The sequence below is a fragment of the Vipera ursinii genome (assembly GCF_947247035.1).
Source record: "Vipera ursinii genome assembly, chromosome: 7".
NCBI classification, from domain to species: Eukaryota; Metazoa; Chordata; class Lepidosauria; order Squamata; family Viperidae; genus Vipera; species Vipera ursinii.
In genome coordinates, this window is record NC_139521.1 from 77,603,645 (window position 1) to 77,629,715 (window position 26,071).

The window sequence follows — 26,071 nt, forward strand, 5'->3', positions numbered from 1 at the left end:
CCATCTGCCCAAGAGCCATCCTCAGACAGCAGCCGGGACCCCACTTGAGTCTGGGGGCCGCCCCCCCCCCGGTGCCTCGGGCCTCTCTCACTCGGTGCCTTCCCTTCAGTGGTCAACTCGGAGGGCATGAAAAGCGCCTCCCGGAAGCCCTTGGGAGGAAGCAAAGGTCCGCAGCTGCTGCTCCTGCCCCGGTTCAGAGTCCAGGAGGACCCTTCGGCCGGAGCTTCTCCTTTCCCTCCGCTTCCATCTCCTGCCAGGACAGGGTCGAGGCGGTTCGGCCGCCCAAGCCAGAGCAAAATGGGTCTCCCCCAAGAGCCTCTTGTCCCGGGTCTATAATTGGCCAGATCGCCCGGCCAGCGCAGCCTTCTGCTTCCCGAAGGAGCGCGTCTGGAACCGCAGCGCGGGTGAAGCGTCTTCCTTCCAGCCCGATTCGGCGCTTTGCACGCGCTCGGAGGCGCCTTCCTTCCGGGGCCCGCTAGCTGCGCGCAGCCCACTCCGGCGGCCGCCCCTGGCCGGGGGAGGCGGGGCGCGTGACGCGCCCTCGAGGAGCCCGCCCTCTTCCGACGGATCCGGAGTGGCTCCGCTTGGCCGTCGCCTGCCGTGCCTGGTCGCGCCCAGCCCAGTTTCCGGATGGACCCACCGGTGAAGTCGGGGCCGCTCCTGCTCCAGCAGCCGCCGGGGTTGCTCCTGGGGGCCAAGGTAGTCGCGCGAGGCGGGGATCTCCGGTCGGGGGTTCCGGGCTCCTGCGCGCCTTCCTCGTCGCCTCGCCCCCTCCCCTTCCCCTGCAGCCAGGCGGGAGGAACGGGCGGTCCCTTGCCCGGCAGCCGCCTCCGTTGCCTTCCCTTTCGCTCCCGCCGCGCGGGGGAAGCGCTCCCCCGAAGTGCGCTCGGCGCGGCGACCAGGCCGCCCCCTTTGGTCGGGAGGCTCCCCTGCTGGGGCAGAGCCGGAGGACCGTCGCGCTGCCCCAAACGGAGTCCCGGTGCCGCCGCCCGCACCCCTCCCTTCCTCCTTCCCGGACCAGGCTCCGCGCCGCTCGGAGAGTGGCCCGGGCAAGACCTTTTCCGCTCTCGGGGAGGAAGCCCGGCGGCGGGCTCGCACTTCCTGGTTTTTGGACCGCGGGGCAGACGGAGCCGCGAGCCGTGCTAGCCTTTCCCCCCGCCGGTGCCCCGCCCTGGTGCCGGTTGGCGGGCTGCTGAATTCAGGACAGGCGTTGCTCCCAGGAGGAGGAGGAGGCAGGCGCAGGGCACAGTCGTGAGGAAGACCCTCCTGCTGGGCTGCAACCCGGGGCGGGCTCGCCTCCACTTCTTTCCCGCAGCCCGCCTGTGGTGGTTTCTCGGCCTTTTGCGGGGGGGGGGAGAGGGGAGGGGGTAGAAAAACCCCACCTTTGGCTCTTGGGCTGAACCTGCTTTGTGTATTGGCTCTTCAAACTTCTGCAGAACCGGGGTGGGGGTGGGGGTTCCTGGCAGGCGGAGGGAGAGCACAAAAACGCAGCCAGTTTTCTGTCGCTAGAGCTTTGCTTCTTGCTTGGGGGATCCTTGAATTTTTCTTCGGCTGCCCTGTAGTACAACTTGTAAAAGTTTGAAAACTGCTAGTGTACACAAGAAATCTACGCAACAAGTATCTCCCTCTATTAAAGCAGTGCACAGTGTAAGAGAAAAACCATCCCTTAAAAAAAGGGGGGGCATGAGCTGACAACTCTTTGGGCCCAAAGATCTTCCTGAATGCCGGTGGGGAGGTTACTCTCATGGGGGGGGTGCTCGTTCTGTCTCCTGCACACGGGAAATGCAGTTTAGGCTCCAGAGTGGAAGAAAGCAGCTTTCTGGTCCTGAGGTTAATTCTGAAGGGGGCAAGAGGCAGCAGCCAGCTACTCACCCCTGTGGCTGGCAGGGGCTGTAAGGGCATGGAGCAGAAAGCAGGGCTGCTTGTGGCTGCTTTGCCCATTTCCGGTTCTGGTATCCATGGTATCCAGGTTAGGCCTTCCTTACCAGGTTGCTGTTCAATCACCGGCTCACTTTTTCTCGTGCCTCAGTCAAAGGTGACTATTGAGCTAGTTAACTTTTCACCTTCATTTCTGAACTAGGTTGCTGGCTCCTCTTTTATTTTTTTAATCAATTTATATGGCCGCCATATAAAGGTAGATCAGGTCGGGGAATCAACTCCACAAGAAAAGCGGCTGCAACCGCTTTATTGAGATTGGCTCTAATATCAGAATCTTGCAAGTCTCCTTGTGCTGTTCCTTCTCCTATGAATCAGAGGCTGCTTCCAAATGTAACTCCTTGTTGTTGTTGTTAGTTGTGAAGTCGTGTCCGACCCATCGCGACCCTATGGACAATGTTCCTCCAGGCCTTCCTGTCCTCTACCATCTTCTGGAGTCCATTGAAGCTCACGCCTCCTGCTTCAGGGACTCCATCCAGCCACCTCATTCTCTGTCGTCCCCTTCTTCTCTTGCCCTCAACCTTTCCCAGCATTAGGCTCTTCTCCAGTGAGTCCTTCCTTCTCATTAGGTGGCCAAAGTATTTGAGTTTTAGCTTCAGGATCTGGCCTTCTAAAGAGCAGTCAGGGTTGATCTCCTCTAGGACTGACCGGTTTGATCGCCTTGCAGTCCAAGGGACTCGCAGGAGTCTTCTCCAGCACCATAGCTCAAAGGCCTCCATTCTTTGGCGCTCGGCCTTCCTTATGGTCCAACTTTCACTGCCATACATTGCAACTGGGAAGACCATAGCCTTGACTATACGCACTTTTGTTGACAGGGTGATGTCTCTGCTTTTTAGTGTGCTGTCTAGATTTGTCATGGCTTTCCTCCCCAGGAGCAAGCGTCTTTTAATTTCTTGGCTACAGTCCCCATCTGCAGTGATCTTGGAGCCCAGGAAAATAAAATCTGTCACTACCTCCATTTCTTCCCCATCTATTTGCCAGGAATTGAGAGGGCCAGATGCCATGATCTTGGTTTTCTTAATGTTTAGTTTCAACCCAAGTTTTGCACTCTCCTTCTTCACCCGCAACAAGAGGCTCTTTAGTTCTTCTTCACTTTCTGCCATTAGAGTGGTATCATCTGCATAACTCCTTACTCTGGACTTAAAAAATGCTTTCAGCTCCTTTTGCATAGTAGGTAACACCTTGTGCATATTTCTGTCAAGGTCATTATCCTTACTCTCTACTTCATGCAGCATCACCACCACACCACCCCTTTCTCACCAGAGGGCTTCTGGGTGCAATTCAAGGCGGTTGCGAAGCCCTTCCTTGCACTCTCTAAGGCTGCTTTTTGCCCCACTGGTAACATCTGGCAGATGGCTCTCCTGGTCCTGTCACTGAAGCAGTGCCATCTGGCGGGGCAGCCCTTCCCTCTTGCAGTACCTGCCTTTTGGAACCGCATCAAATATGCCCAGCCCCCTTACTGGTTTTAAAAGGGCACGGCCCCTTTCCTCAGGCCTTGAGTTGGGCGAGCAGGCTGTCCTCTGAAAGTTTCGGTTAGAAATGATGGTGTTTGGGGCAGAGGTTTGGGGTTTCTTATTGGTATTTTATCTGTATTTAGTTTTGGCTCTTATCTTTCCAGAGCTGGTGCAGATTTGAGTGACCTTAGAAATTTAATAAAATAAATCCATACGCTTTTGAGTAGTTACCACAGGGAAACCAGTTAGCTTTGGAAGTGGCAACCAGAACTTCCTGTTGGGTGAAATCATTTCCTGAGCAGCATTGATGCTTACCCCAGAAGGCTGAGGGCCAGGATACATATCTGCACAAAGGAAACCTGGTAGGATGAAGGAGATGGTTGGTTGATATGGTACTTCTGAATTCAACCTTTGAAGGAAGATCAGGAAAGGGAGCGGTAGGGTGCTAAGAGGACAAGGAAGCAGGAATCTGCCAAAACGGCAAGTGCTCCCCAAACTCCCTTTAAGTGACTGCATCGAGCCTAGCCAGTACTCTGGGAATAGAAAGACAGTGAAAAAAGTGAAAAAAGAATAGAAAATAAAATAAAATAGGGAAGCAGTTTTATCCATCAGACAGAAAGGCTCTGGGCAATATTGAGTTGTAGCACAAAATCCGAAATAATTAATCCCTGAGGCCACAGATTATGTCCCAAATGTGGTTGTATTTAATCTGTAATAAATAGTACTGCTATAAATGACGATCCCCCACCCAATTATGCTAGGTAGCTTTGGACGTGCCCCTCAGGACCGTTTACAAAATGTGAGAGCTACTGAACTGATTGGAAACTGATCACAATGGCAACAAACTTAAGACATAGCTAAGCCATAATAGCCCTGCTGATTTTAAAACAAGAACCTTCCCTAGAAGGAGCAGAAGGAAGCGATAAGGGACCTCAGCCTGTCTCAGGATTGCTCCTCTGCTGCCCGGGTCAAGCCCCTGCCTTGGCTGCAAGCTCTTCATCTCGGAAGTGGAGACCTGGAAATGGATCCACTTTGGGGCAGGTATTAACACTAAATCCTTGCAGTAAAAAGGAGTAGAAGTTTTCATTGTCCTGTCCTGACATTGGTGATTTATGAAATTCTCAAGGTTCAGAATTAGTGGGGGAACATATCGGAGGAGGCCAGTTTGAGGACTCCACAAGGAGGAAACGGGCTTCTAAGTGGTAAATGCAATTCCCTGCAAGCAGGCAGGCAGGCAAAGTGTGTCCGGAAGGAAAGAGGTTCCTCATATCGCAGACAATGATGGCATCTGAGCTAAAAAGGGAAGCATCCTTGAAACCCTGTAAATGAGAACGTCCTCTGAAAATGGCGTGCTGAGTGGCAAGGCAGTTTTTTTCTCCTGCCGAGAAACAGCTGATTTTGCCACCAAAGTAGGTTTTTTGGTGGCCCACTCCCCAGATTTGAATGGGAGCAACTACAAATGACCGAAGATGACCCTCAGATGACTGTGGACCTACTGGGAAGAGGAATCTCGATGGTCGCAGTTCTTGGTAGGAGTGGCCAGAGGCTTCAGTCTCCATCCTTTCCCTTCAGCTGTTGGTTACTCTTAAGCATGCCTCGGTTTTAATATCACGTTTTCTCTTTTCATTATGATCTTAAATCGACTGGTTGAATGCCAATTTATTCTAACCCTTGCTGGATTAATGTGAATTAGTATTTTTTTACCGCTTTATTTTGCTGTTGCAAAGCACTTTCAATCCCCATATGGGAGAATTGACCCCACCCCCTATTTCCACGAGAAGGGCAGATTCCACCTTGGGGGTAATTTGGAAAGACTAACGCTATTCTTTCTTGATCAAAATCTGCAGAATGATCCAAACTGTTTGACTGCCACTGTACTAAGGGACAGAAATAGCCACGAACAAGCAAGGGCCTGTGATTCTTGGTCTTTTGGCTTGGATGGGCAAGGTGACTGGGTGGTGGGATCATACTGTTTGTCCTCTCACTCTGGCACGAGGAAGTGGTTCAGGACCAGGGCGAGGAAGGACAATCCGTAGTCTGGCCGTGGAATTGCTACCCCACAATGGACTGAGTTGCCAAGTTTTTTGGTTAGGGGATTGCACCAGCCATGGAAGAAAAATCCATCTGCCTTTAGATAGAATAGAGGGATCTAGATCTAGCAGTTGGGGAAGAGAGTGGTGGGCCATTCCCTGTTTTTTGATCTCTCTAGAGTCTAGAATTAGAATCGGGATGCCATTGTCCACTCCGGCTTCTGGGTTTGCAGATGTTTTTTAAGAAGTAGCCCCTAATTATTTGAGTGCTTTTTCTGTTCTTCAGTGGCCTCTGATTCATTTCTGAATCACATGCTTGAAAAAGGTGAGAATTATTAATTCTTCCACTTTTATTGTGCTTGCCACAAGCCATCCGGCAGGCAGCCTGATTTAAGATAATTCAATCCCTGCTGGGGAAGGATGAGGCACAGGGACATCTGTCCGATTACTGTGAAGAGTATTCTCCTTATCTGTGGATACACAGATTTGCTCAGAGTGGCAGTTCCTCTGGACAGGCCCACCTGAGGTGCCCGGCGTATATTATCTGGGATGAGTTGGAGTCTGACCCCCAGTGAAGTAGATGGGATTTTATGACATTTGGGTCCCTTCTGAGTTTGTATACTCGTCTGGGAAGCGGCCCCTGGTTGAATCCACACCATGGTGTCTGCTTCTCCGAGACAGGACAGGAGCTGGTTCCTTCAGCTCTAAAGGAAACAGTGGTGTATGCTCTCCATTTAGGGACGTTGTAGAGAGTTTGGTCAGGGAAAAGCCCCAGGAGATCCTGGAGGAAACGGATTATCTGGAGCCAGGCTTCAGGCTCCTCCTGGTCATGCTTGTTGATGATCTTTGTGGGAGCAGGAATGGAGATGATGTAGCCATCCTTGTGCTTCTTGATCTCTGGGCAGCCTTCAAGGCCGTGGACTGCAGTGTTTTTCGGAAAAGGCGAGGGGGTTGGAAGTACTGGAGGGGGAAGAGGTCCAGTCCACAGCCCCTCACTTGTCGGGGTGCCACAGGGCTCCAAACTCACCATCTCAACATATCTACATGAAACCACTGGGTAAGGAAATGATCCATCTTGACCCCTTGGAGATCCCCTCCCAATCTCCGAATGAGGTAGAACCTCCTCAGGCTCAATCCTGGCACTACTCAGTGGCAGCAGAAATCTGGACCACCCGTTCTGGGGACCTTCCGGGCTTCGTTTGAGATGGAGCTGCATTTCCTCATCCAAGACCGGTGCGCCATTTGTGGGTCTTCTTGGACTCAGAGCTCCTGCTTAAGGAGCAGGAAGCTGCCGGTATCATCAGCCTAGTGGTGACACCTCAACCCATGGTGACGGAGGGGTCTTCGTGTAGATGTTAGAAAGAATGCCGAGCCCTGTGGGTGGTCGAGGGCTGCGTCTCTAGCTCCCTATCAACCCCAATTGGGATTGATCTTGGAGAAAGGAGCTGAACCGGTGCACAACTCTGCCGCCGGCCCCGAAGGATGCCCTGGTCGGTGAAGGCGGCTAGAGCACGAGGAGAGCGAGGATGGTTGCAGTGCCCCTGTCCTGCCAGAGAGCATCCATGAGTGTGGCCAAGGCTGTCTCTGTCCCATCGGCAGGCCTGACTCCGGACTGAAAGGAGTCCAAGAAATCTTTTTTTCCTTTTTGGTTTCCCCCATTCCTGATCTGCTGTCACAGCCTGTCTTTGTTTGCAGCGGTGGAAGAAAAGCTGGTTTGTGCTGTACCCAGCAAGTCCTCACGGAGTGGCCCGTTTGGAGTTCTTTGACTGCAAGGAGGGGGCTGCTCCAGCTGACCGGATCAACACCAAGAGGCTGGACAAGAAGATTGTGCGGCTGGCAGACTGTGTGAGTGTGGCTCCTGCCCTGGACTGCACCCCCAAGGAGGGCTTTGCTGCCTTCTGCCTGGAGACCAGCAGCCGCACGTATGTCTTTGCTGCCGAGCCACAGGAGGCGGCGGACTGGGTGGAGAAGCTCTGCGAGGCAGCCTTTTTGGTGAGCCTGGGAGGGGCTGAAGCAAAGGTAGAGCTAAGCGTTCTGGGCATAGACCCACCCACGCAGGATGGCTTTAGGGGAGGGAAAGTGGGGGGGGGAGGCAAGGCCACCCCACCGGCAGCGACAGAAGTCCATGGGAGGTAGGGAGAAGAAAGCCCTGAGAAACTGACCGGTGAGTTGAGCATGCAGTGTGAGGCTGAGAGGCCGAGCTGCGCCCTCCTTGCACTCTTGTGAGTCCTCCAGAATTTGTGTCACCAAGCAAAAGCTTCTGGGTTTGGTCAGACCCAAATTTAGCACTATGTCTAGTTCAGGGGACCTACTTTAAAAACCTGGAACAAGTTTCTGGATCAGGAGACCTGTGAGGAGACGGTGAAGAAAGTGGGTGGGTGATGCCAGAGCTCTCTCCAAGCATCTGGAGGCCTCAAGCCATCAGCTCCCATTCTGGAGTGCTAGGTGGGCCTAGAGACTGTTAGGAAGAGCTCCCGAGGGGCAGGATTGGCACCCTTAGGATCTGTTCATCTGGAGAGCTCTGTCTGGGTTGGAGAGCTTCATTGGATTTCTGCAGAGGCCACCAAATACCAGGATCTGAACTTTTGACACCAGAGCAGTTGCCAATCCTGTCAAGGCCTTTGGGCAACTGAGGAAGAATCAGCTTTTTGCTCAAGTGCTAGGCCAGGGCTGCCACTGAGACCTTTTGTGACCCTCATTGCAGACTAACCCTGGGAAAATGACCCCGTCTGGCACAGAGGCGGTTGGAGATCGGGACCTGGAAATGGCCACAAACTCCATTTACTGCTCAAGAGAAGAAGGTAGGACTTGAGGGCTGAGCGTGACCAGCACATCCCTTCTGTAGCTTGGATGGTCCAGCTGGTCCCCCTCAGCAGCTTTCATATAGCGGCAACACACGTGGGGGCGAGAGGTGGGACTGCTCCTGGTTTTCAAACTGGACCCTGCACTGGGAGCTACGGAGGTGGGCAGGAACCGCAGGGTGCTCCTGTGAGTGTGGTATGTGCTCTCCCACCCCCACCCCTTCTACCAGGGATGGGGAGGTGGTGCCTGGTGGTCTCCCCACAAGGACAGCCGTCCACTCTGAGTCTCCCCTTGGCTGCAGTGAATGAGTTCTGGGTCACCGTACAGAAGACCGAAGCTGCTGAGCGCTGCAAGCTGCAAGGGAAGTATGTGCTGAAGGCCTCTTGGAACGAGCTCGTCCTGAGGGAGCCCCACTCCAGCCTGCCCCTCTACACGTGGCCTTATCGCCTCCTTCGCAGATACGGCAGGGACAAGGTGAGCTTGTCGGGCAGGAGAAGAGCTGGCCCCCTGGGGTTCTGCCTTGTTCCTCCCACCCCACCCCGACATCTGGGAAGCAGGGAAAAGTTGGACTCGCTGAGCCAGAGGGAGAGAAACGTATCCCAGCACTGGCTTTGTGAGGGAAGGCTCGTCGGGGGCTGCCCCACTTGCCCTGGGGTGCTCCTGGCTGACCACAGGGCCTCACTTCCCTATGGCAGGTGATGTTCTCCTTCGAAGCTGGCCGGCGCTGTGAATCCGGGCCCGGCAACTTCACCTTTGAGACCAAGCAGGGCAATGAGATCTTCCACGTGGTGGAGGCTGCAATTCAGGCTCAGAAGGCCCAGGTGGAAGAGCACCGGCAGAGCAGCAGCTCCCTTGAGATGGAGCCCCCGGGCGTCTCCTGCCTCCAGAGTACCCTGGCCAACTCCCTCAGCCTGGAGGGGGAGGGCGCTGCTGCCTCGGAGAGACGGGCACACAGGAGCGCCCTGGCAGCCAGGCCCAGCGTCGCCGGGGAGGACAAGGAAGCCGCCGTGCCCAAAGGGCAGAACCAATGGCCTCCCCTCTCCCTGTGGCCTCCCCCCTCTGGGAGGCCTGGCTCTTTGGAGGACACCACCAACGTCTACTCTGAGCCTCTGGATGCGGTGAAGGGCTCGCGGCTCCAGCCGGACTCCCTCTACGCTGACCCCATTGACAGCCAGCGTGAGGAAGAAGGGCCGGGCCGAGGCTCCAGCCTGCTGGAGGAGCAGCCCAAGCCATGGACCGGCGGGGACCACGGGCTCCCGAGCGGCAAGCAGCACATCTACGATGAGCCTGAGGGAAGGGCCCAGTGGCCCACCCCCACTTCGGCCGCCATCTATGATGAGGCACGCCTCCCCTGTGAGGCCTGGCGGACTCAGGGCTTGGAGGGCCAAGCTGGCTATGAGTTGCCCTGCCTTCCCGGAACCGGTGATTATGCTGTCCCTGCCTTCTACCAAAAGGCCGGGCTGAAACCTCCCAGGCCGAGCCCCGCCCCCAAGCCCCCCCGAGCACACAAGAAGTCCGCTCAGCCAGAGGCCAGCAAGCCCAGAGCAGCTCCCACACCGGGCCCAGAGGGGCTCCGTAACAGCAACAACAGCAACAACGGCAGCGACCCCCTCTACAGCCGTGTGCTCAAGCTGCCTTCGGCCCCCGGCCCCCTGGGACCCGAGCAGTCGGTGGACGAGAACCGGCCAGCCGCTGTGTACGAAGACCTGGGGGAGATCTGAGAAGGGGCGCTGGGCTGGAGCAGTCTATCCAAAGGCTCTTTCTGGGGAGTGGGGGGAGAGGACGCTTACGCACTCTCGCATGAGGCGGGGCAAGCCCCCAAAGTGACAGCAAATGCTGCCTCTTCTGAGAGGGCCCCACCCTCACCTGAGGGCCCCACGGGCCAAGCCAGGAAGCCGCTGTACGGGAAGGCCCCTAAAGGTAGGATGGCACTCCTGGGGAACCCACAGGGACGTCGCTTCTTTGGGACTGCAGCCTTCAGCAGTGAGAAGGCGGGAAGGAGCTGAAGGAGACTCGCTCAGGCTGTCACAAGTGGTTTATTGGCACAGAGGATGTGGCTGAGCCAGGCCGGAAGGGGGCAGAACAACAGAAACCAGGCAGTGCCGCAAACGGGCCCCTCCTCCCCTCCCACCCGCTTCCCCATGGAGCCCAGGCTGGGCACAGGCTGGCCCTGCTCCTGCCCAAGGCTTGCGGGGAACATCCAACCCCCCCTCCCCATGCCCCCTGGTCTGGGCGTGGGGAGGTGTGGGTTGCTGCCAAAGAAGCCGGCCTGGAGCCGGGGGCTCTGGTTCTTTTGGCAGAGGATGCCCTGTGGCTGTGAAGAAGGCAGGCTGCTTCCTCCGTGGCCGAGAGGCGTGGACAAAGGCGGCTACATCTTGGACTCTAGGACCGCCTTTCCTTGGCTCGGAGAAAGGGGGAGGCTGCCAGAGCCAGCCGGCGGAACGCCCACCTGCAGCGGGGCCACGGTGGCCCTGGCCCTGCTGGGATGCATGCGGCCCCCCTGCTGTGGGGGAAGAACCACTATCACTGCTGGGGCAACTGCGGGGGGGGCCTCCCGCCCTTCCTGCTTCGTTAGTAACGGAGCCAATCCCAAATCCTGGAAGGTGCCCCGGGTGTTGGGGGGGGCGGTTTGCATTTGCCCTCCCTAGCAGCCATGTTGGAGCCCGCCCTGCCTCCTGGGTTGCTTCTTTGCTGGCGGTCCCACGTTTGTCCCCTCCTTCCCCGTGCCCCTTGGTACCTGGCGGGGCCACTGCCTTGGTGCCCAGCGCTGGACCCGGGAGGCGGGCAGGCGGCCCAGTCCCCTCTTCAGGGCCTGGTACAAATGACCGTTTGCCAGCAGGGGATTGTAGCTTGCCTCAAGCTCCAGGCCGTTGAGGACACCCTAGAGCGGGAGAGGCCGAGTAGGTGCCCAGGGGAAGGCAGGGGTGCCCCTCTCCCTGCAGGGGTACCCTGTTCTCTTCGTTTACCTCCGCCTCAGCCAGTGCCGCTTCTGGCAGGTCAGCAGGGAGGGGAGGGAAGCTGCAAGGCAGAAGCAGCTCTCGGGCCACCACTGGGCGCAGCAGAAGGGTGGAGGAGTCCGAGGGCAGCAGGACCTGGAAGGTGCCTACTGCGAGACGTCCGCTGAAGTCTGGCCCTCCCCAGGCCTCGTACTTGGCAAGCAGCAGCCACTCCCGCTCCTGGAAGACAAAACCGGTGCCCTGGGTGTCATGTTGCGAGTTCCCTTGCCAGCCACGTGCCAAAGAGGAGTGATGGGCGAGGTGCCACTGGCACACAGCCAGCAGTAGTCAGCCTGCCTGCCGGAGAACCTGTGGAGCTCTCCTATCTGCCCCAGAGGCTGGGTGGCTTCAGAGCTGCCAGCGGGACGGCCCTTCCCCCAGCCCGTCCCGCTGCAGACCCTCACCTTGGGACTCACTCACCCGTAGGCAGTGGCAGAAGGCTTGGAATCTCTGCTGGTTGGCCTCCAGTTCGTCCCAGCTCAGACGCCAGCAGGTTGTGGGCCGCACGACTAGCGGGAGACCAAAAAGCAGGGACGCACAGACTCCATCAGCCTTCAGCGCCCTGCGAAAGGAAAGTTTCGCCAGTGGGGAGCAGGCAGTTGCTGCTCTTACGAACATCATGATGCCCCCCCCCCGCAGGTTACTGGCTGGAGATCCAGGAAGGTGCGAAAGAAAGCAGATGGGTGGAAATGAGTCAAAGTAGAGGCAGGCTGCAACCCCTCTCCCCACCTGGGGGCAGGAGCTTGTGCAGACCCCCCTTCGGAGCACGCTGCTACCCTGGCGATGGTGCTTCCTCTCCTGAAGGTGAGGACTGTCCCTTGCCTTGCAAATATGGCTGGCCAGGTTTAGGGTGGGTGGGACGAAAGCGGGTGGTGGGGGGAAGGCTCATCCACAGAGGTTTGTTTACTCCCTTCTCTTGTTCAGGGTGAAGGCGGCTTCCAGCGGGGAGGGGAGCAGCCGGTGGAGAGGGTGGGTTTCCTGCTCTTCCAGAGCTGGTTAACTGACCGATGCAAAGGAGAAGGAGGGGTGGGGGGGAAGAGCAGGCGGGTCGCAGGAGAGGAGAGCTGCAGAGCCCCAAATGGTGCAACTGGTGCACAAATGCTTGGAAATGGAGGGCGGACAGCCTCCTCCCCCATTCCCTGTGGCTGAGCTGTAAAGCCGGAGTCCTGGTCTGGGCCAGGCCTGGACATCCGCTGAGGCAAAACCCCCACCCCATAACGGACATCCCTGACTGACCACGCAGGCTAGGTTTCCTGTCCCCTAGCGTGTCCTTAGCTTTATCTACGGCTGGGATGGAAATCGGTTCGGCCCTAAAGCGAGGACCATCCCGTTTGGGGAAGAGGAAGCAGTGCAGGAACTGCAATGCCAATTTCAGCAAAATAAAGAGTTGAGGCTGCTCCAAGTTTTTCAAAAGAGCTTTTCTGTAATAAACCTCAAAGTTCCTGATTCTTGCGTGTCTGCTTAATTGCTTCCAGTCCAACCAGTGGGGAGGGCTTCTTCCAAAGGCCCCTCAACATGCTTTCCTTGGTCTTCAGTTGGTCTTTGGGGGGATCTCCATCTGCGCTGCTCCACGGGCAGAGTTTGACTGCACCCAAACAGTCTGTTATGCAAGGCCCTAACTGGTGGGTCCGATCCAGGCTTCCCAATTTCTTCCATAAATATTACCTAGAGTGCTTGGATGTGGGAAAAGCTCAATGTGGCCCATTCTGTCCTTGGAGGGGGCTCCCCCTGCTCACAGGCAGGCCAGCCTTTTGAACCACCACTGAACTGGTTGCTGCGCACACACACTGTGTGCTCTTTCAGACAACCAGCTGAAAAGCAGGGCTGTCAAGTTCCAGGAGGGCACCACGGCTTCTGCCAGGAAGGACCGCGTGGCCACACTCTCCGTGGGAGGAAGGCTGTGCCCTTTTGCCTTGGCAAGCGGCCGTCTAGAAACTTCCTGGAATACTTTCTAGCGCTGCCACCCGGTATATTTGACCCTGGGGCGGAACTGCCAAGAGTTCTGCCACTTTCCCTTTGGGGACAGAGTCCCAGAAAGGCCACTGAACCCATCTCTGTCCAGGTGCCAGCTGGCCATTCGGTGGGGGAAGGGAGGGCGCATGGTGAGAGCTCCCCTGCCTCGGCTTGCTCCCGTCCAGCTGGTCACTGAGGCATCCCGAGCGATGGCTGGGCCCTGTTAGCCAGGTGCCTCCTCCCCTTGCCTGCCCAGGCCTGCTCTGAGCAGAGAGGTTGTGACGGGCCTGTGAATGCAAGGGAGAAGGAGGGAGGGCCCCATGCTGCTCATGGATGGTCCTGGGGTGCAGCAGAGGGGAGTGCCTTGTCAGAGAGGCAAGCGGGAGCTCGGCTGCTTGGGCTGAGACATTTCCCACGTGCTGCTCTTCAATTGTGTGAACTGCTTTGTTAGACAGGCAGACCGCCATCTCGGCACTGAAAATTACGCCAGGGTGATAACTTGGCACTTGAGGAAGGCGCAGCCGTGAGGAAGAGTCCTTCGCCAGATGCCGATCCCTGAATCAAGCAGGCCGGCCCATCTCCCAGCCCAGAGTTGAAAGATCTGCCGCTCTTTGCAGCCCACTTTCCAGAGGAGGAAAGCTGCTGCTCCACACTTGCCAAAGGAGGAGTCCCCTGACTGAGACCTCCTGCTCCTCCTGTTCTAGGAGGAGGAGGAGGAGGTCCCACTCCCAGCCAAAACTGAATTATTTATGAAAACAGTGGTACTGCCAAAAATAGCTCTGATGTGCCACTGAGCGCTGGCTCTGGAGCAGCTTCTCCTGGTGACAGGCGGGGTGGGGGGCCGACGCAAGCCTGGGCTGGCTAGAGGTCTGCCATCCATCTATGAATACTTCTGAGGCTACCCGTGAAATTGATATTCTGACCACCAATCCCTCCCCTCGCCCCCAAGCGTGTGACACACAACGCAGGGATCCCGTCTGTCACAGCCAAAGCCAAAATGACTGCGGAGTGCCTGCACCAGATTTGCACGAATGGGGGGGGACGCTGTTCACCGCTCTAACCGTGCCGTCATCGGCAGTATTGTCAAACGTCCTTGTCAGCAAGCAGGTGTAGTGAGTCACAGCGACCCTCACCCAGTCAGGTACCTGAGGATTCTCAGTCTGCGCGGGGCCAGGCCGGGTGCCATCCAGAAGGGACTGGCAGCGTTGTCCGTTCCTCCTGTTCCACCCTCACAAGCGGCAGGAAGCTGGGCAGGGCTGAGAAATCTCTCCTGGACATCACACTTCAGCCATGCTGCAGAGGCAGGAGAGCAGAGCAAAGGGCCAAAGGGTCACATCGCTGAAGCCGGCGGGCGTGTTGTCTCTTTGTCCAGCAACGCCTTAGCCCTGAGTTTCCTTTGCCCAGCTGAGCCTGGGGTGTGTATGGAGGGGGGCCCCGGCTCAGCTTCCCGTTGTGCTGCAGTGGGAGAAGGTGGGAGCAGGCAGGAGCGGATGCCCAGACTCGAGAACCCACCGCCCAAAGTAACAGCCGGTGGCCCAGCCTCGTTTCCCACAGGGGTCAACCAGGTGGCCGGCCCCTGGATCTGAAGGGGCTTTCCTGATCTTGTTCCAGGGGTGGCCCAAGCCCCATTTCAAACTGCTTAAAATGGTGGCCTGAGCCAATTCCGAAGATAGGAAGAAGTCCTTCCTTTAATCTGGATTTGCTTTCCGATTTTCAGCCTTGCAGGAGGATCCCACTCCAGAGAGAGGATGGATTATTTCTAAATTAAATACATAACTAAAAGGAAGGAGATGAATTGAAAAAGAACACCTGCAACTCGGTAAAGACTAGTATCCTTGGCATCTTTCCTGAGCTATAGTTGCAGTCAGCCTGTTCCCACCACTTTTGTTAAAAAAAAATGTAACAAGCCTGATTTGGCCAGAAAAAAGAAAAACGAGGACCTTGGCCGGGATGCGGCCTTTTGCGAGGGAGGCTATTTCCCAAGTCTCCCCTTCCTGAGACAGCCCGTCAGGGGAGCAGAGGGCACCCTTATGCCCTTAGGGAGTCCTTTCCTAGCTTCTCTGTGACAAAAGATGCGCTGACTCAGAAGTGCACAAAAATATCCTGAGCCAGGAACACACAACACTCGAGTCTCTCGCAAGCAAGAAAACGCCTTGTGCGTTTATCATCCTGGGGGGTAAAACACCATTTCTTGCTGGTCTCTTCTATAGTTTGCTGCTTTCGTTTACTGTGACTCTTTGCCAAGGAAGCAGCACCAGAGTGTCACAGATGCCCCCGCCGGCACCTGAGGGCCAGGGGAGAGTACCTGCATCGCTGCTGGGTGCCCCAGGGCAGCCGGGGGTCCTGGCAGGCGGCAGGAGGTGAAGGTGCTCTTGATCGGGAGCGTGGTGGACGTGCAGCCAGGCTTTGAAAAAGTCCTCTAAGGCCACCACATCGTTCTCCACAGTGTGTAGATCAACCTCCGTGTTCAAGACTGCGGTGCTCTCTGCAAGGGAAGATGAGATTAAATAGGACATCTTTAAAAAGGCACAAGAAAGTATGTTCTTCCTGTGCCAACGCAGAAAGCTCAGACTGTCCGAGGAGCTGCTGATCCAGTTCCACAGAGGAGCTATTGAGTCTGTCGTCTGTAGCTCAGTAACTGTCCGGTTTGGCACAGCAACCAAGCAGGGCAGGTACAGACTTCAAGGGATAGTTAGGACTGCAGAAAAAAGCAACTGCCAGCAGCCTGCCTTTCGTGCTGTAGACTGCACAAGCCAGAAAGGGGGGCTGTGAAACTGTCTACAGACCCCTCCCCCTCACACCCTGGAGATAAGGCTGGACGGTGCTAGAGGGCATGGCACGCCAAAACAACCAGGCCCTAAGACTCCCTTGGGCTCCATTAACGGAACCAAGAATCTAGATCAAGGGTTAGGACAGGGCTGAAGAAATGGTAATTACAGCTGGTCCTGGACATTACAGCTGTTGCAGTGCCCTTGTGACCACGTGATCGAAATGGGGACAGCCTGCAGCCTGCCTGCATTCAGAGCAGGCCTCGGTAGCAGTGGGAGGAAGAAGAGGCCGAAGGTCAGCCGGGGATGGCTGCATGGTAGGTGGCCGCACAGAGAAGGGTGACCCCTTTCTCAAGCGGCCGTCATGGGTCTCAAGAGTTGGTGAGCCGTATGATCCTACACTGATGACCGACCTGTGTCAAAAGAGATGCAAAGAGGCCTTGCATTCAGAGGGGCTTGAAGAAAGCAACAGTATTATGCACCGGGGTGCCAAAGATTCTGATTATTCGTACAGACTAATGGGATCAGAGCTAGCAGGGACTAATGGGATCCTGGAGTAATGGTGTTGACACAGCATGAAGCCGGAACAAATGATTTCAGCAGGTGGCAACAATCTACTGCTATCCAGCTGATGGCAACAATCAGCACCTTAGCCAGTTTTTGGATTCACTCTTTTAAAAATGAAAAAAAAAATATTCTGAATCAATTCCAAAATTAAAAATTGAGCAAGTACCTTTATTAGATCAGGTGCAATGTACTAACAATTGCGGCATGCTTCAGGTTCTGCATCAACACGTTGTTACAAAATGAAAGAAATGGTGGGCAAGAGAAGAAAGACCAGGTTTGGGGGCTGTGGGAGCTTCTGCCACTTGCTCTGGCAGTGGGAACAGCCAATTTAATGCCAGTCTGCTTTTTTGGGAGGGGGGGAGAGATTTCAAGAAGGGACAGAGAACGGCTGATATTGTCATGGGTTTTAGTGCTCAGATTCCATTTCTGGTAGGTTCTGTAGACTGAATGCGCTTATCAGGGTTAGGTGTAACTGGTGTCAGATTTTCCAATTTCTAGGCATAGACTGCTGTACTCACCACTACTGCTGCTGGATTCATCTCTGCCCCACCCTGCCCCGGAGGGTTCCTGGACTGCTCGCTGAGAAATCTCGACCACCTGTAGTTGGTGGAGGCTAACCAGGTCAATACCCTGCAAGCCAGCATCCAGTTGGTTGGCTATTTTTCTGCTGGGCTGGCTAGTCAGGATTGTAATCTGGAAGAAAAATCTTAGTAGTAGAATCTCATTCCTAATTGACAGCACACTCACTCTCCTCATGCGATCTGCCCCAAGCAGAGCCTGGCGTGATGGCTGCTCCCCAGTCCTCGTCACGCCTGCTGGTCTGAGCTGCACTGGTGACCGGTTGGCTTCTGGATGCAACTCAATGCACCTTTACAGCCCTTCACAGTTAGGACATGAACCTCTGCCGGATGCCTTATTCCAATAACGTCTGTCTGCCCCACCAGATCAAGAGGGCAGGCCCCCTATGTCCTCTCACTCAATCCGCGCTACATGCCTTCTCTGTCTTTCCCCCCTTCCCATGAAAGAGTGCATTTGGCAAGAGCTGGCTGTTAGGAGTTTGCATGACTGTGTTTTTCCCTTGAGGTACCAAATACAGTAAAGAAAGATGTAACATATACATCATTCTGCACAATTATTACTATTGCAACCTACAGATAAGGGATTGTATGCTGCTCAGGGTTGGTTCTGATTAGAGCAGCTTATAAGCCCTGTAAACATAACAATACTGCCACGGAACAATTAACAGTCCGACCAGAGGAGGATGGACCGTGGTTCATTTGCATGGCCAATATCAAAGAAAAGAAATCCAAGGCATGTTCTATAGTAAAACGTTTAATGAGAAAACAAAAGACCTAAACCGACTGCATTCTCTCATCAGGCAGAAGAACAAAGTAAAAAAGAAAAACTGTGAGAACTTTTTCTAGGCATGCGCACAAAACTTTTTAAAACCAAAACATAGCTGGACATAGCTGGAGTCACTATGGTTACATGATAAGATAATACACAGGTGCAGAGCAGAAAGACATGTACAATTAGAAATGAGCGAAGCTGGCAAAACTAAAAAAAAAAACACACAGTGACAAATACATCTCTTTCAAAAGGTGGAGGTGGCCATTACAATTATTTTCTTCTAGAAAAATTCATTGTAGAAACATGCAGAAACATTTCTGAGCAGCCATTGGGTGGAACTGTGAAACCAACTCTAAATCCACAAAACTGGGAGAACTCTTGGCAAACTTGTGTCCAAAAGATAAACTGAATGCCGTTGCCCAAAGCATTATACCTGATTTTACCCAAAGAACAGTAGCAGGGTTTGTTCGTGACACCCCCATGGGGGATCCTGGCAAGGGCAGCATTCTGCTGATGAGATGAAGAAAGGCCCTTGTGCAATTCTGCCTTGTCTCCGCTTTGGGCCACTCTTCAGATGCACTTAGACCTCCGGCCTTTTGGCCGCGCCCACTTCTTACCTCCACAGAAGAGCTGCTCAGACAGGCTCCGGCCATGCCTTGACCAGTGTACTGCTTGAACTGCTGCAGCCCATCCAGCACTGCTTGAACCACAGCGTCTTCCTTGGGCTGGAACACCCCTTCTCTGGGCAAGGCCCCAAGCTCTCCAAAGCAGCTCTGCAGCCGAGCAAAGCCTCCTTTAAGAGCCTGCTGAGGGAAAAGTGGGGAAGGAAGCACAGACCACTTTCCTATCTCTAGATATCCCAGAGAAGAAGGCACCTCCACCACCATCTGTGCGACACCCCCCCCCTCGGCTGGATCTGAGAAACGTTGCTCAAATGTTGGTCACATGGAACTACTTTTGAAATCAGTGTAAAATGTAGCAGAAAGAGGTCACCCGTGTTTGGGACTGAATACGTTTGTCTGAAAACTATGTTTTACATCAGAAAAAGTTAAAAGGGACTAGATGTCATAACGCACCAGGGAAAATGCGACATGATGGGGAGTGAAAACCAATGCAAGAACTCCACTAGTGGAACATTGGGCTTTCCACCTTGTTAAGGAGGAAGGGACAAAATAAGAAAGGCGGCACTGAAGCATTTAAACGTCAGGAGTGAGCTTGTCTCCGTGAGTCAAACAAGGGGGATGCTACGGAGGTATAATAACCCTGATTTTAGCCAAGCCGAATCCCACCTCTTGGCGTGAGGTTCCTCCTGGGATCCAGACAGTCCTCACTCTGCTATTGGTTAGAGCTGCCCTGGCAACCCGGCTCTTCTCCACACCTCTGGCAGACGAGGCGGAGGGCGAGAGCGCTTGCTTCACTCCATCCAGCCTGGCTGGCTCGCACTCTATCACTTTTCACTGGCTTCACTGTAATTTATTTGCCTTATTGCCGTGAGCCACCCAGAGGTGTTCAGAATCGAGTGGCAGACAAGTTTAAATAATAATAACTCCAACACATCTGGAGCAGCACTTGAATACCATTGGGATAGACGAAATCACTATCAGTCAATTGTAAAAGGCAGTTTTACATTGAAAGAGACAATAAAAAAGTTAAGAAAGAAAAAGACCTCGCCAACAGCCAACACCCAAATAAGAAGGGATTAACTCCAGACTAAGGAGAAAAAAAAACCACCCTTATCAAGGAACTACCATGGAGGAAGCCACACGCCCAGCAACACTGGCAGCGCAAGCTACTGTATATTAACAGGGAGCCAACTGCACTCTCCTTTGCACTGACAAGCGACAGGTGGATGACGGAATGTCTCCTTAACAAAGAAGCTCAGAGAACACCAATGACTTCAAAAGTGAAAGTTACAGAATGGATTAATAAAGACTGAAAAATGACATAATTAACAATAATCTTTAGCCAGACTGCTTAGGAGAACCATGTCAGTCTACGGTGACCAAAAATGAGGTACAATCTGGTAGCACCCTTTCTGACTAACACATTTTGTCAAAAGATGTCAGGTTTTGTGATTTGCAGCTTGCTTCCTCAAGTACACTGGGTGGCTATATTAAAGCGAGTAGTGTGATGGAGAATTTGCATCTTCATTACCAGCCTGTCTTCTCCTCCTTTCTCTGTCTCCCCACATTAAACCATTCCTCATCTTTACCTGGACAGAATGTAGCTTAGTGGGCGTACTTGATAAACCAGAGCTGGAAGCCCAAGTTTAACGTACAAATGAAGATTGGAGCAGGCAAAGAATGGCATCACACCCAAACGTGAGAAGATGGGCGTATGGTATGAGCTTTACCACAACAAAAAGTAGCCACCAATGCGGAACCCGAGTATCTTAGGCCTTTGGACTGCCAGCCACCATGGATATGGAAACACTAAACTCTTAAGAGATCCATAAATGTAACCTACAAAAGCTCCCAAGCAAGATAAATCAGACTCCAAGGGACCGAAAGTCATATAAAAGCAGAATAATAGCTAGCACTAAGGAAAAAGTAGAACAGGGGCCTTCAGATATGTCACTCAGCTGCAGACGGGCTTGTGTGTGTGAGGGAGCACTCACCACGAAGGGCAGCAGGCATTCCTGCTGGTTCTGGACCACATAGAGGCTGAATGAAGGGATGCGGGGTGGGCCTGTCAGGCTGCAGGCTAAGCAGAAGACGTTTTCCAAGGCTTCACAGAGTTTGCGGCAGGTGTGGTCCCAATGGGGAGGATGGATGTCTACCACCAGGATCCGTGGAGATTGCCTGGAAGGAGCAGTGGTGGTGGCAGGGCACTTCTCAGCAGCACTAGGTCTTTGTCTTCCAGGACTCATGGTTTCCTGAACACAGTTTAGATTGTGGCTGTCTGGAAAGTAGAAGTCAAGAGCTGACTCTGTTCTCAGTGCATTGTCACCCATGAAGGCAGATATAGAGGATGCCAGAAATGTTGGAGGGGTGGAAGAGGAGCATCTGGGTGCAAAGATTAGCAGCTCCAGACTGGATGCAGGTCAGCACCCCATCTGTCCCAAGAGAGTAAACCGTGAGGTACGAATGCGGGCATTGTATGCAGCGATTCCTACCTTCAGGTTTGTTCTATCCGGTCTATCCCAATCTGTTTATACGGCCACTCCCAGGATTCTTGGCCTGAATAGTTAAGGGGGATTCTTGTTGGGAGTTTTGGGTGCTACAGTCTCACCATATCTGGGGGTTCTTCCATACAAATCTACAATTCCAAAACAATTCTATCTGCACAGATTAGGTTTAAGCATTACATAAACCATGGTTTGCTTGCTCAAGATTTGTTGAATTGCCTGGGTTCACACGTTACACCAACCCCAAATCAAAGAGTGATTTGTGAACCCCACTGCACACATGGGACAGTTAATTCCAAACTGCCAAGAGAACAACCTGACTGTATTTTTGTCAAGGCCGGGGCAGCTCAACGAGGAGGATTGTCCAGAGAGCCGTTGAGAGGAGATCTTGTGCCTCATCAGACCCTACAGAAGAGAACACTTGCAGCTCAGCACTGACCTGTGGGGGCCTTGATACTCTCTGAACTTGGTGCTTAGGACTCTAATTTATAAAAATAAGAGCAAACTCCCCACTCCCTTCTAGCACTGATGATGTTACCTAGTTTGGCAGTGAAAGGTCTGCCGGAAAACCACCAGGCGCAGAGAGCACCAAGGAACGCCCCCCCACCACCACACACAGACCCTTCCCGTCTCCCATGTCTGAACTAGGGGTGCATCTGGAGGCCGCTCACACGTTCACCTTCCAAAGATTTGGACTAAAAAGCCTGCATTTGTATATAGGCGGCCTGTGTGGCACAGGGGGGTTTTCAGGCCGGGCCGGTGCCGCCCCCCACCCAGCCCAGCCAGCCCAGAGGGAAAAGCCTGGGAGGGGGGAGGGCCCGGGCCTCGAGGCTTTTCTTTCGCCCGGACGAAGGGCGGCCAAGAAACGGGCCTCCCTTGTGAATCTGTCCCGGGCCTCGGGCTGTGCGTGTGTGTCTTGCGGGCCGAGGAGCGGCTGCTGCCGCCGCCGCCGCCGCCGCACCTTCTCCGGAGCGGCCTGGCCCGAGAGAAAGCGCCCCGGCCTGGCCCGGCGGGAGAGGCCGGGCCCTGCGCTCCGGGGCTGCGGGTGGCGGCGGGCAGGCCTTCTTTAGACCCCCCCCCCCGGGGAGGGCGGAGGGCCGAGCTTCCCCCGGGCGCCGCCGCGGGAGTTGCGGGCGAGGAAGGCCCAGCCCGCCTCAAGGATGGGGGGGGGCGATGTCGGCGGACGAGGAAGCCTGTGCGGCGCCCCCCCGGCCTGGCAATTGCCCCCCACCCGAAAGGGCCTCCTCCCGCTGGAAGGCGTGGGGGGGGTAGGCGGGCGGCGGCAGAGGCAAGGATACGGCCGTCGGCGCCTGCCAGAAAGCGGCCCTCCGCCCGGCGCGCCCCGAGAGCGAAGGCTTGGACGGGACCCCCACCCCGGGGCAGGCTCCGCTTCCGGCTTGCCGGACGGGGGGGTCTATCCGGGAGGGGGGAGGGGCGGCCACCCCGAGGGCGGGAAAGGCGCCCCGGAGACCCGCCGCGCAAGGAAGCGGGTGGGCGGCAGAGGGCGAGGCCGGGGAGCCCAGGAGGCTCCGGCTTTCCGCGGGGGCAACGGCCAAAGCCCCCCGCGCAGAGTTGGGCGGCAGCCGTTGCTCCGAGGGGTCGCAACAAGCGGCCCTGGTCGCGGAGTTGCTAGAAAGGCGAGCCGAAGCCCGGCCGGTCACCAGTTACGGGGCAAAGCCCGGAGGATTCGTCGTTCGGCCCTGGAAGGCCAAATCTCCCAAGGGCTCCTCCTGGGGGTCCAGGCGCCTGCGGGGACGGAGGGAGGGGGGGCTGCCTCCAGCGACCCGGAGGACGGACCGGCTTCTGGCTCAGCCGCTCCAGAGGCCGGGACGAGGCAGCCGCGGGCTCCGGTGCAAAGGAAGCTCGCTCGGGCTCCGCAGGAGGAGCCAGCTGCACGCGCCGCTCGGGAGGGGGGCTCCTTCTCTGCCCGAGGCTAACCGGGGGTTGCAGTGCAGCGTCCTTCTCCGGGGCCCTTTTCCTTCGGCTGTAACACGAGGCCCCCCCTTCCCTCCAGCCGTTAGATGCCTTTTGCCCTTTGGCCTCTGGGCACAGCAGCAGCCGGGCAATCGTTGTTCCGCTTCAGCCCAGCCGCCTCAGAAGCCTCGAAGCTGCCGCTCCCGTTTGACCTCAGCTTCGTAGCTTGAAGTTTTCTGACTTGGGAGGGGTTATGTTGATATTTTCCTGGTTGTTAATATCCACCTGATTTTCTTGGCTGAAAACTGAATCCGTATCACTTTCTGATGGATCACGTTTAGTCTTTACACTTGCCTTCTGGATCATTAAGAGTTTAGATCTTGTTTGTTCCCTCTACTCTGTGTATTGAGCTATTTTTCTCCTTGTGTTTTGAAGGCAGCCACTCTTGCTAATCAAAGGAAAAGAAAAAGAGGGTTTTGTTGCCTTAAATCAGCTTCCCCTAAATTGCTGCATTTTGCAAAATACTAGCTGGCCAAATGCTCCTTTGGGCACATTCCTTCCAGCACATCTGCACGGAGTTTACAATCACAACCTTTTCTTCCTCCTCGTTTTCTCATCCTCCTCGTTTCCGTCATAACTCCCCCTGTAGCAACTCCCCCTGTAGCTGTCCAGGCGGTCAGTGCTTTGCACAGAGTCTCGGATGCATGTTTGTGCCGCCTTTCAATGGGAGATGCAGAATATCAACAACACCTTGGCACACAGATATAGTGTTGTTTCCAAAACCTATCTGCCTAAAGCAATCAAAGCATATTGAAGATACATGTTTTTATTTGCATGCCATCAATTATCCACCACCCCAGCAAAGCTCTGATGGCCATGAGCAACAGCAGAACACGGCTTGTGTGCTTTCAGCCCCCACCCCAAAAGGCAACTGCAAGCCAAAGGAAAAAGCCGACATGGTAGAAAGTACAGCGTGACATCAGAATATTTTGGATGAATCCATCTGCGAGACATTGTTGATCTCTTCTTACTAGATCAGCCTGCCAGCCATATTCTTTCTGAGATATGGTCAGTGAATGAAAACAAGTTGGTTTACTGGGCCAGAAATCCCAGACTGAATTTTCACCCAAGGTGACTTCAGCCTGCTGTGAATATTTTCTTACACTTTTAGATGTTCACCACCCATCCCAGAGATACTGAACGCAACTTACAGATGTATTGGGGAGCTGGGGGGGGCACCTTTATTCACCACAATAGGCTCTGGACTTATTGTATTGCTTTCCATTCCACAGATTTTAGCATTAAGCTCCTAATCCTGTTTGGAAAAGGCCTGCTAAGATGGGACAGTCACCTGCTCATCAAGGTTATTGGCTCTCTTTTTGAGTCCATCATGGTTTCTTGACGTCCTGCTGTTTGCAACATGTGGAAGTACTCGGTGAAGCTGTGCGTGGCTGCCAGGATGTCATTCTCTTCTATGGAATCTCTGGGACCGAGGCGTAAGGAAGACCCCTTGGAAGGCTGGGTGGAGCCACTGGCAGGGCAGTGGGGGGGGGGGGCTGTGAGCCTCCTTGCGTGCTCAGGATGGATGTGGGGATTCCAGGCAGACTCAGAAAAGTACAGAGGTGACAGAAGCAGAAAAAGACAAGCTTTGCCATCATGTCGCTCTGTGGAAGAGGCTGGGCCTCATCAGGGCAGCCTCTAGCGCAGGGGTCCCCAAACTGTGGGCCGCAGCCCACTACCAGTCCATGGCCTGTTCTTAACTGGGCCGCATGAGTGGCTGGCTGATGCATGCAGTAAAACAGTAACTGGGAGAGGGACCTTGGAGTCCTACTAGACGATCACTTAAATATGAGCCAGCCGTGTGCGGCAACAGCCAAAAGAAGCTAATACAATCCTTGTCTGTATAAACAGAGGCATAGAATCAAAATCGAGTGACGTATTAGTACCAAGGCCACACCTGGAATACTGCATTCAGTTTTGTTCACCACATTACAAAAAAGATGCTGAGACCTTGGAAAAAGTGCAGAGAAGATCAACTAAGATGATCAAAGGCCTGGAGACAAAAACTTATGAAGTACAGGGTGACCAATGACAGCAGCATTCCAGTATTTGAGAGGTTGCCACACAGAGGAGGGCAGCAGAAGGCAGGACAAGGAACAATGGATGGAAACTAATCAAGGAGAGAAGCAATCTGGAAATAAGGAGAAACAATTAAACAGGGGAATAGCTTGCCACTAGAAATCGTGGGTGCTCCACCACTGGAGGTTTTTAAGCAGACTAGACAGTCCCGTCTGACATGGTAGAGGGTCTCCTGCTTGAGCGGGGGGTGGGGCGGGGGGCTGGACTAGAAGACCTCCAAAGTCCCTTCCAGCTCTGTTATGACTGAACTGAAATAGCAACTCTCTCTGGCGGGTGACACCCCCCCCTCGCCTACCCTGCACCCCCGGTCTTCTCCCAGCACATTTCGTATGATCGGGGCCACCGGAGCGTCCCGGGCCAGGTGGGCGGCAGCCGGAGGCTCCGAGGCCCGCCGCGAAGCCAGTCGGAGCTCTGCGGGCTGCAGGAGGCGCGTCCCGGCAGGCGGCGATCCGCGTGCGGCTGGTCCCGCGGCGCCAACGGAGCGGCCGTTGCCGGGGCGACCGCTGGACGCCCGGCCGGGAGCATGGCGGCGGCGGCGACGGCGGCGCGCAGAGTGCCGCTGGGCAGGGAGGCGCACGGCGTCTACAGCCTCTGCTTCGGCGCGAGCGGCGCGCAGCTGGCCGCGGGCTTCGGCGACGGCGCCGTGCAGGTAGCGGGGGCCGGGCGGCGGGCGCTTTGAGCGAGGGCCGCCGCCGCCCCCCGAGTTCACGCCGCTCTCCCCGCAGCTGGTGGACGCCGGGACGGGCGCGCCGGGACCCTGCCTGCGTCCGGGCCGGCGCCCGCGGCAGGCCGTCACCGCACTCGGCTTCCATCGCGCTGAGCCCGGGCTGCTGCTGGCCGCCGGAGCCGATGGGGTCGTCGTCCTCTACGACCTGCGCGCGGGGGGCGCCGCGGCCTCTCTGAGCGGTGGGTCAGCTGGCGGGCGGGCGGGCGCAGGGCGGGCCCTTCGCTCGGGGCTGCGGACACCCCACTCCCGGCCCCGCAGGGAGCGCCGCGGCCTCTCTGAGCGGTGGGTCGGCAGCCAGCGGGCGGGGCT

The 26,071-nt window shown here is 55.4% G+C and overlaps 2 protein-coding genes across 2 annotated transcripts; one reads left to right on the forward strand and one right to left on the reverse strand.

Moving 5' to 3' along the window:
• Positions 1-490: 490 nt before the first annotated feature.
• On the forward strand, positions 491-11,081 carry DOK1 (docking protein 1). The gene is made up of 5 exons (XM_083366866.1): positions 491-699; positions 7,115-7,411; positions 8,124-8,220; positions 8,523-8,695; positions 8,917-11,081. The coding sequence occupies exons 1-5, from the start codon at positions 631-633 to the stop codon at positions 9,940-9,942; spliced, it is 1,662 nt and encodes a 553-aa protein (XP_083222992.1). The 5' UTR covers positions 491-630; the 3' UTR covers positions 9,943-11,081.
• M1AP (meiosis 1 associated protein) lies at positions 10,590-22,942 on the reverse strand (the record flags this gene model as incomplete). Its single annotated transcript, XM_083366867.1, has 10 exons — positions 22,921-22,942; positions 20,473-20,756; positions 18,473-18,658; positions 17,024-17,198; positions 15,476-15,655; positions 14,316-14,463; positions 11,638-11,779; positions 11,188-11,397; positions 10,959-11,102; positions 10,590-10,724 (listed from the first exon to the last, which is right to left on the reverse strand). The coding sequence occupies exons 2-10, from the start codon at positions 20,722-20,724 to the stop codon at positions 10,590-10,592; spliced, it is 1,572 nt and encodes a 523-aa protein (XP_083222993.1). The 5' UTR covers positions 20,725-20,756; positions 22,921-22,942.
• Between the last annotated feature and the right edge of the window lie 3,129 nt (positions 22,943-26,071).

Bases quoted from the DNA above. Each gene is read 5' to 3' on its own strand.
- DOK1 (XM_083366866.1), top strand. From the start codon at position 631: ATGGACCCACCGGTGAAGTCGGGGCCGCTCCTGCTCCAGCAGCCGCCG. The intron at 700-7,114 runs GTAGTCGCGCGA...CTTTGTTTGCAG, and splicing joins GGTTGCTCCTGGGGGCCAAG to CGGTGGAAGAAAAGCTGGTT. The intron at 8,221-8,522 runs GTAGGACTTGAG...CCTTGGCTGCAG, and splicing joins TTACTGCTCAAGAGAAGAAG to TGAATGAGTTCTGGGTCACC.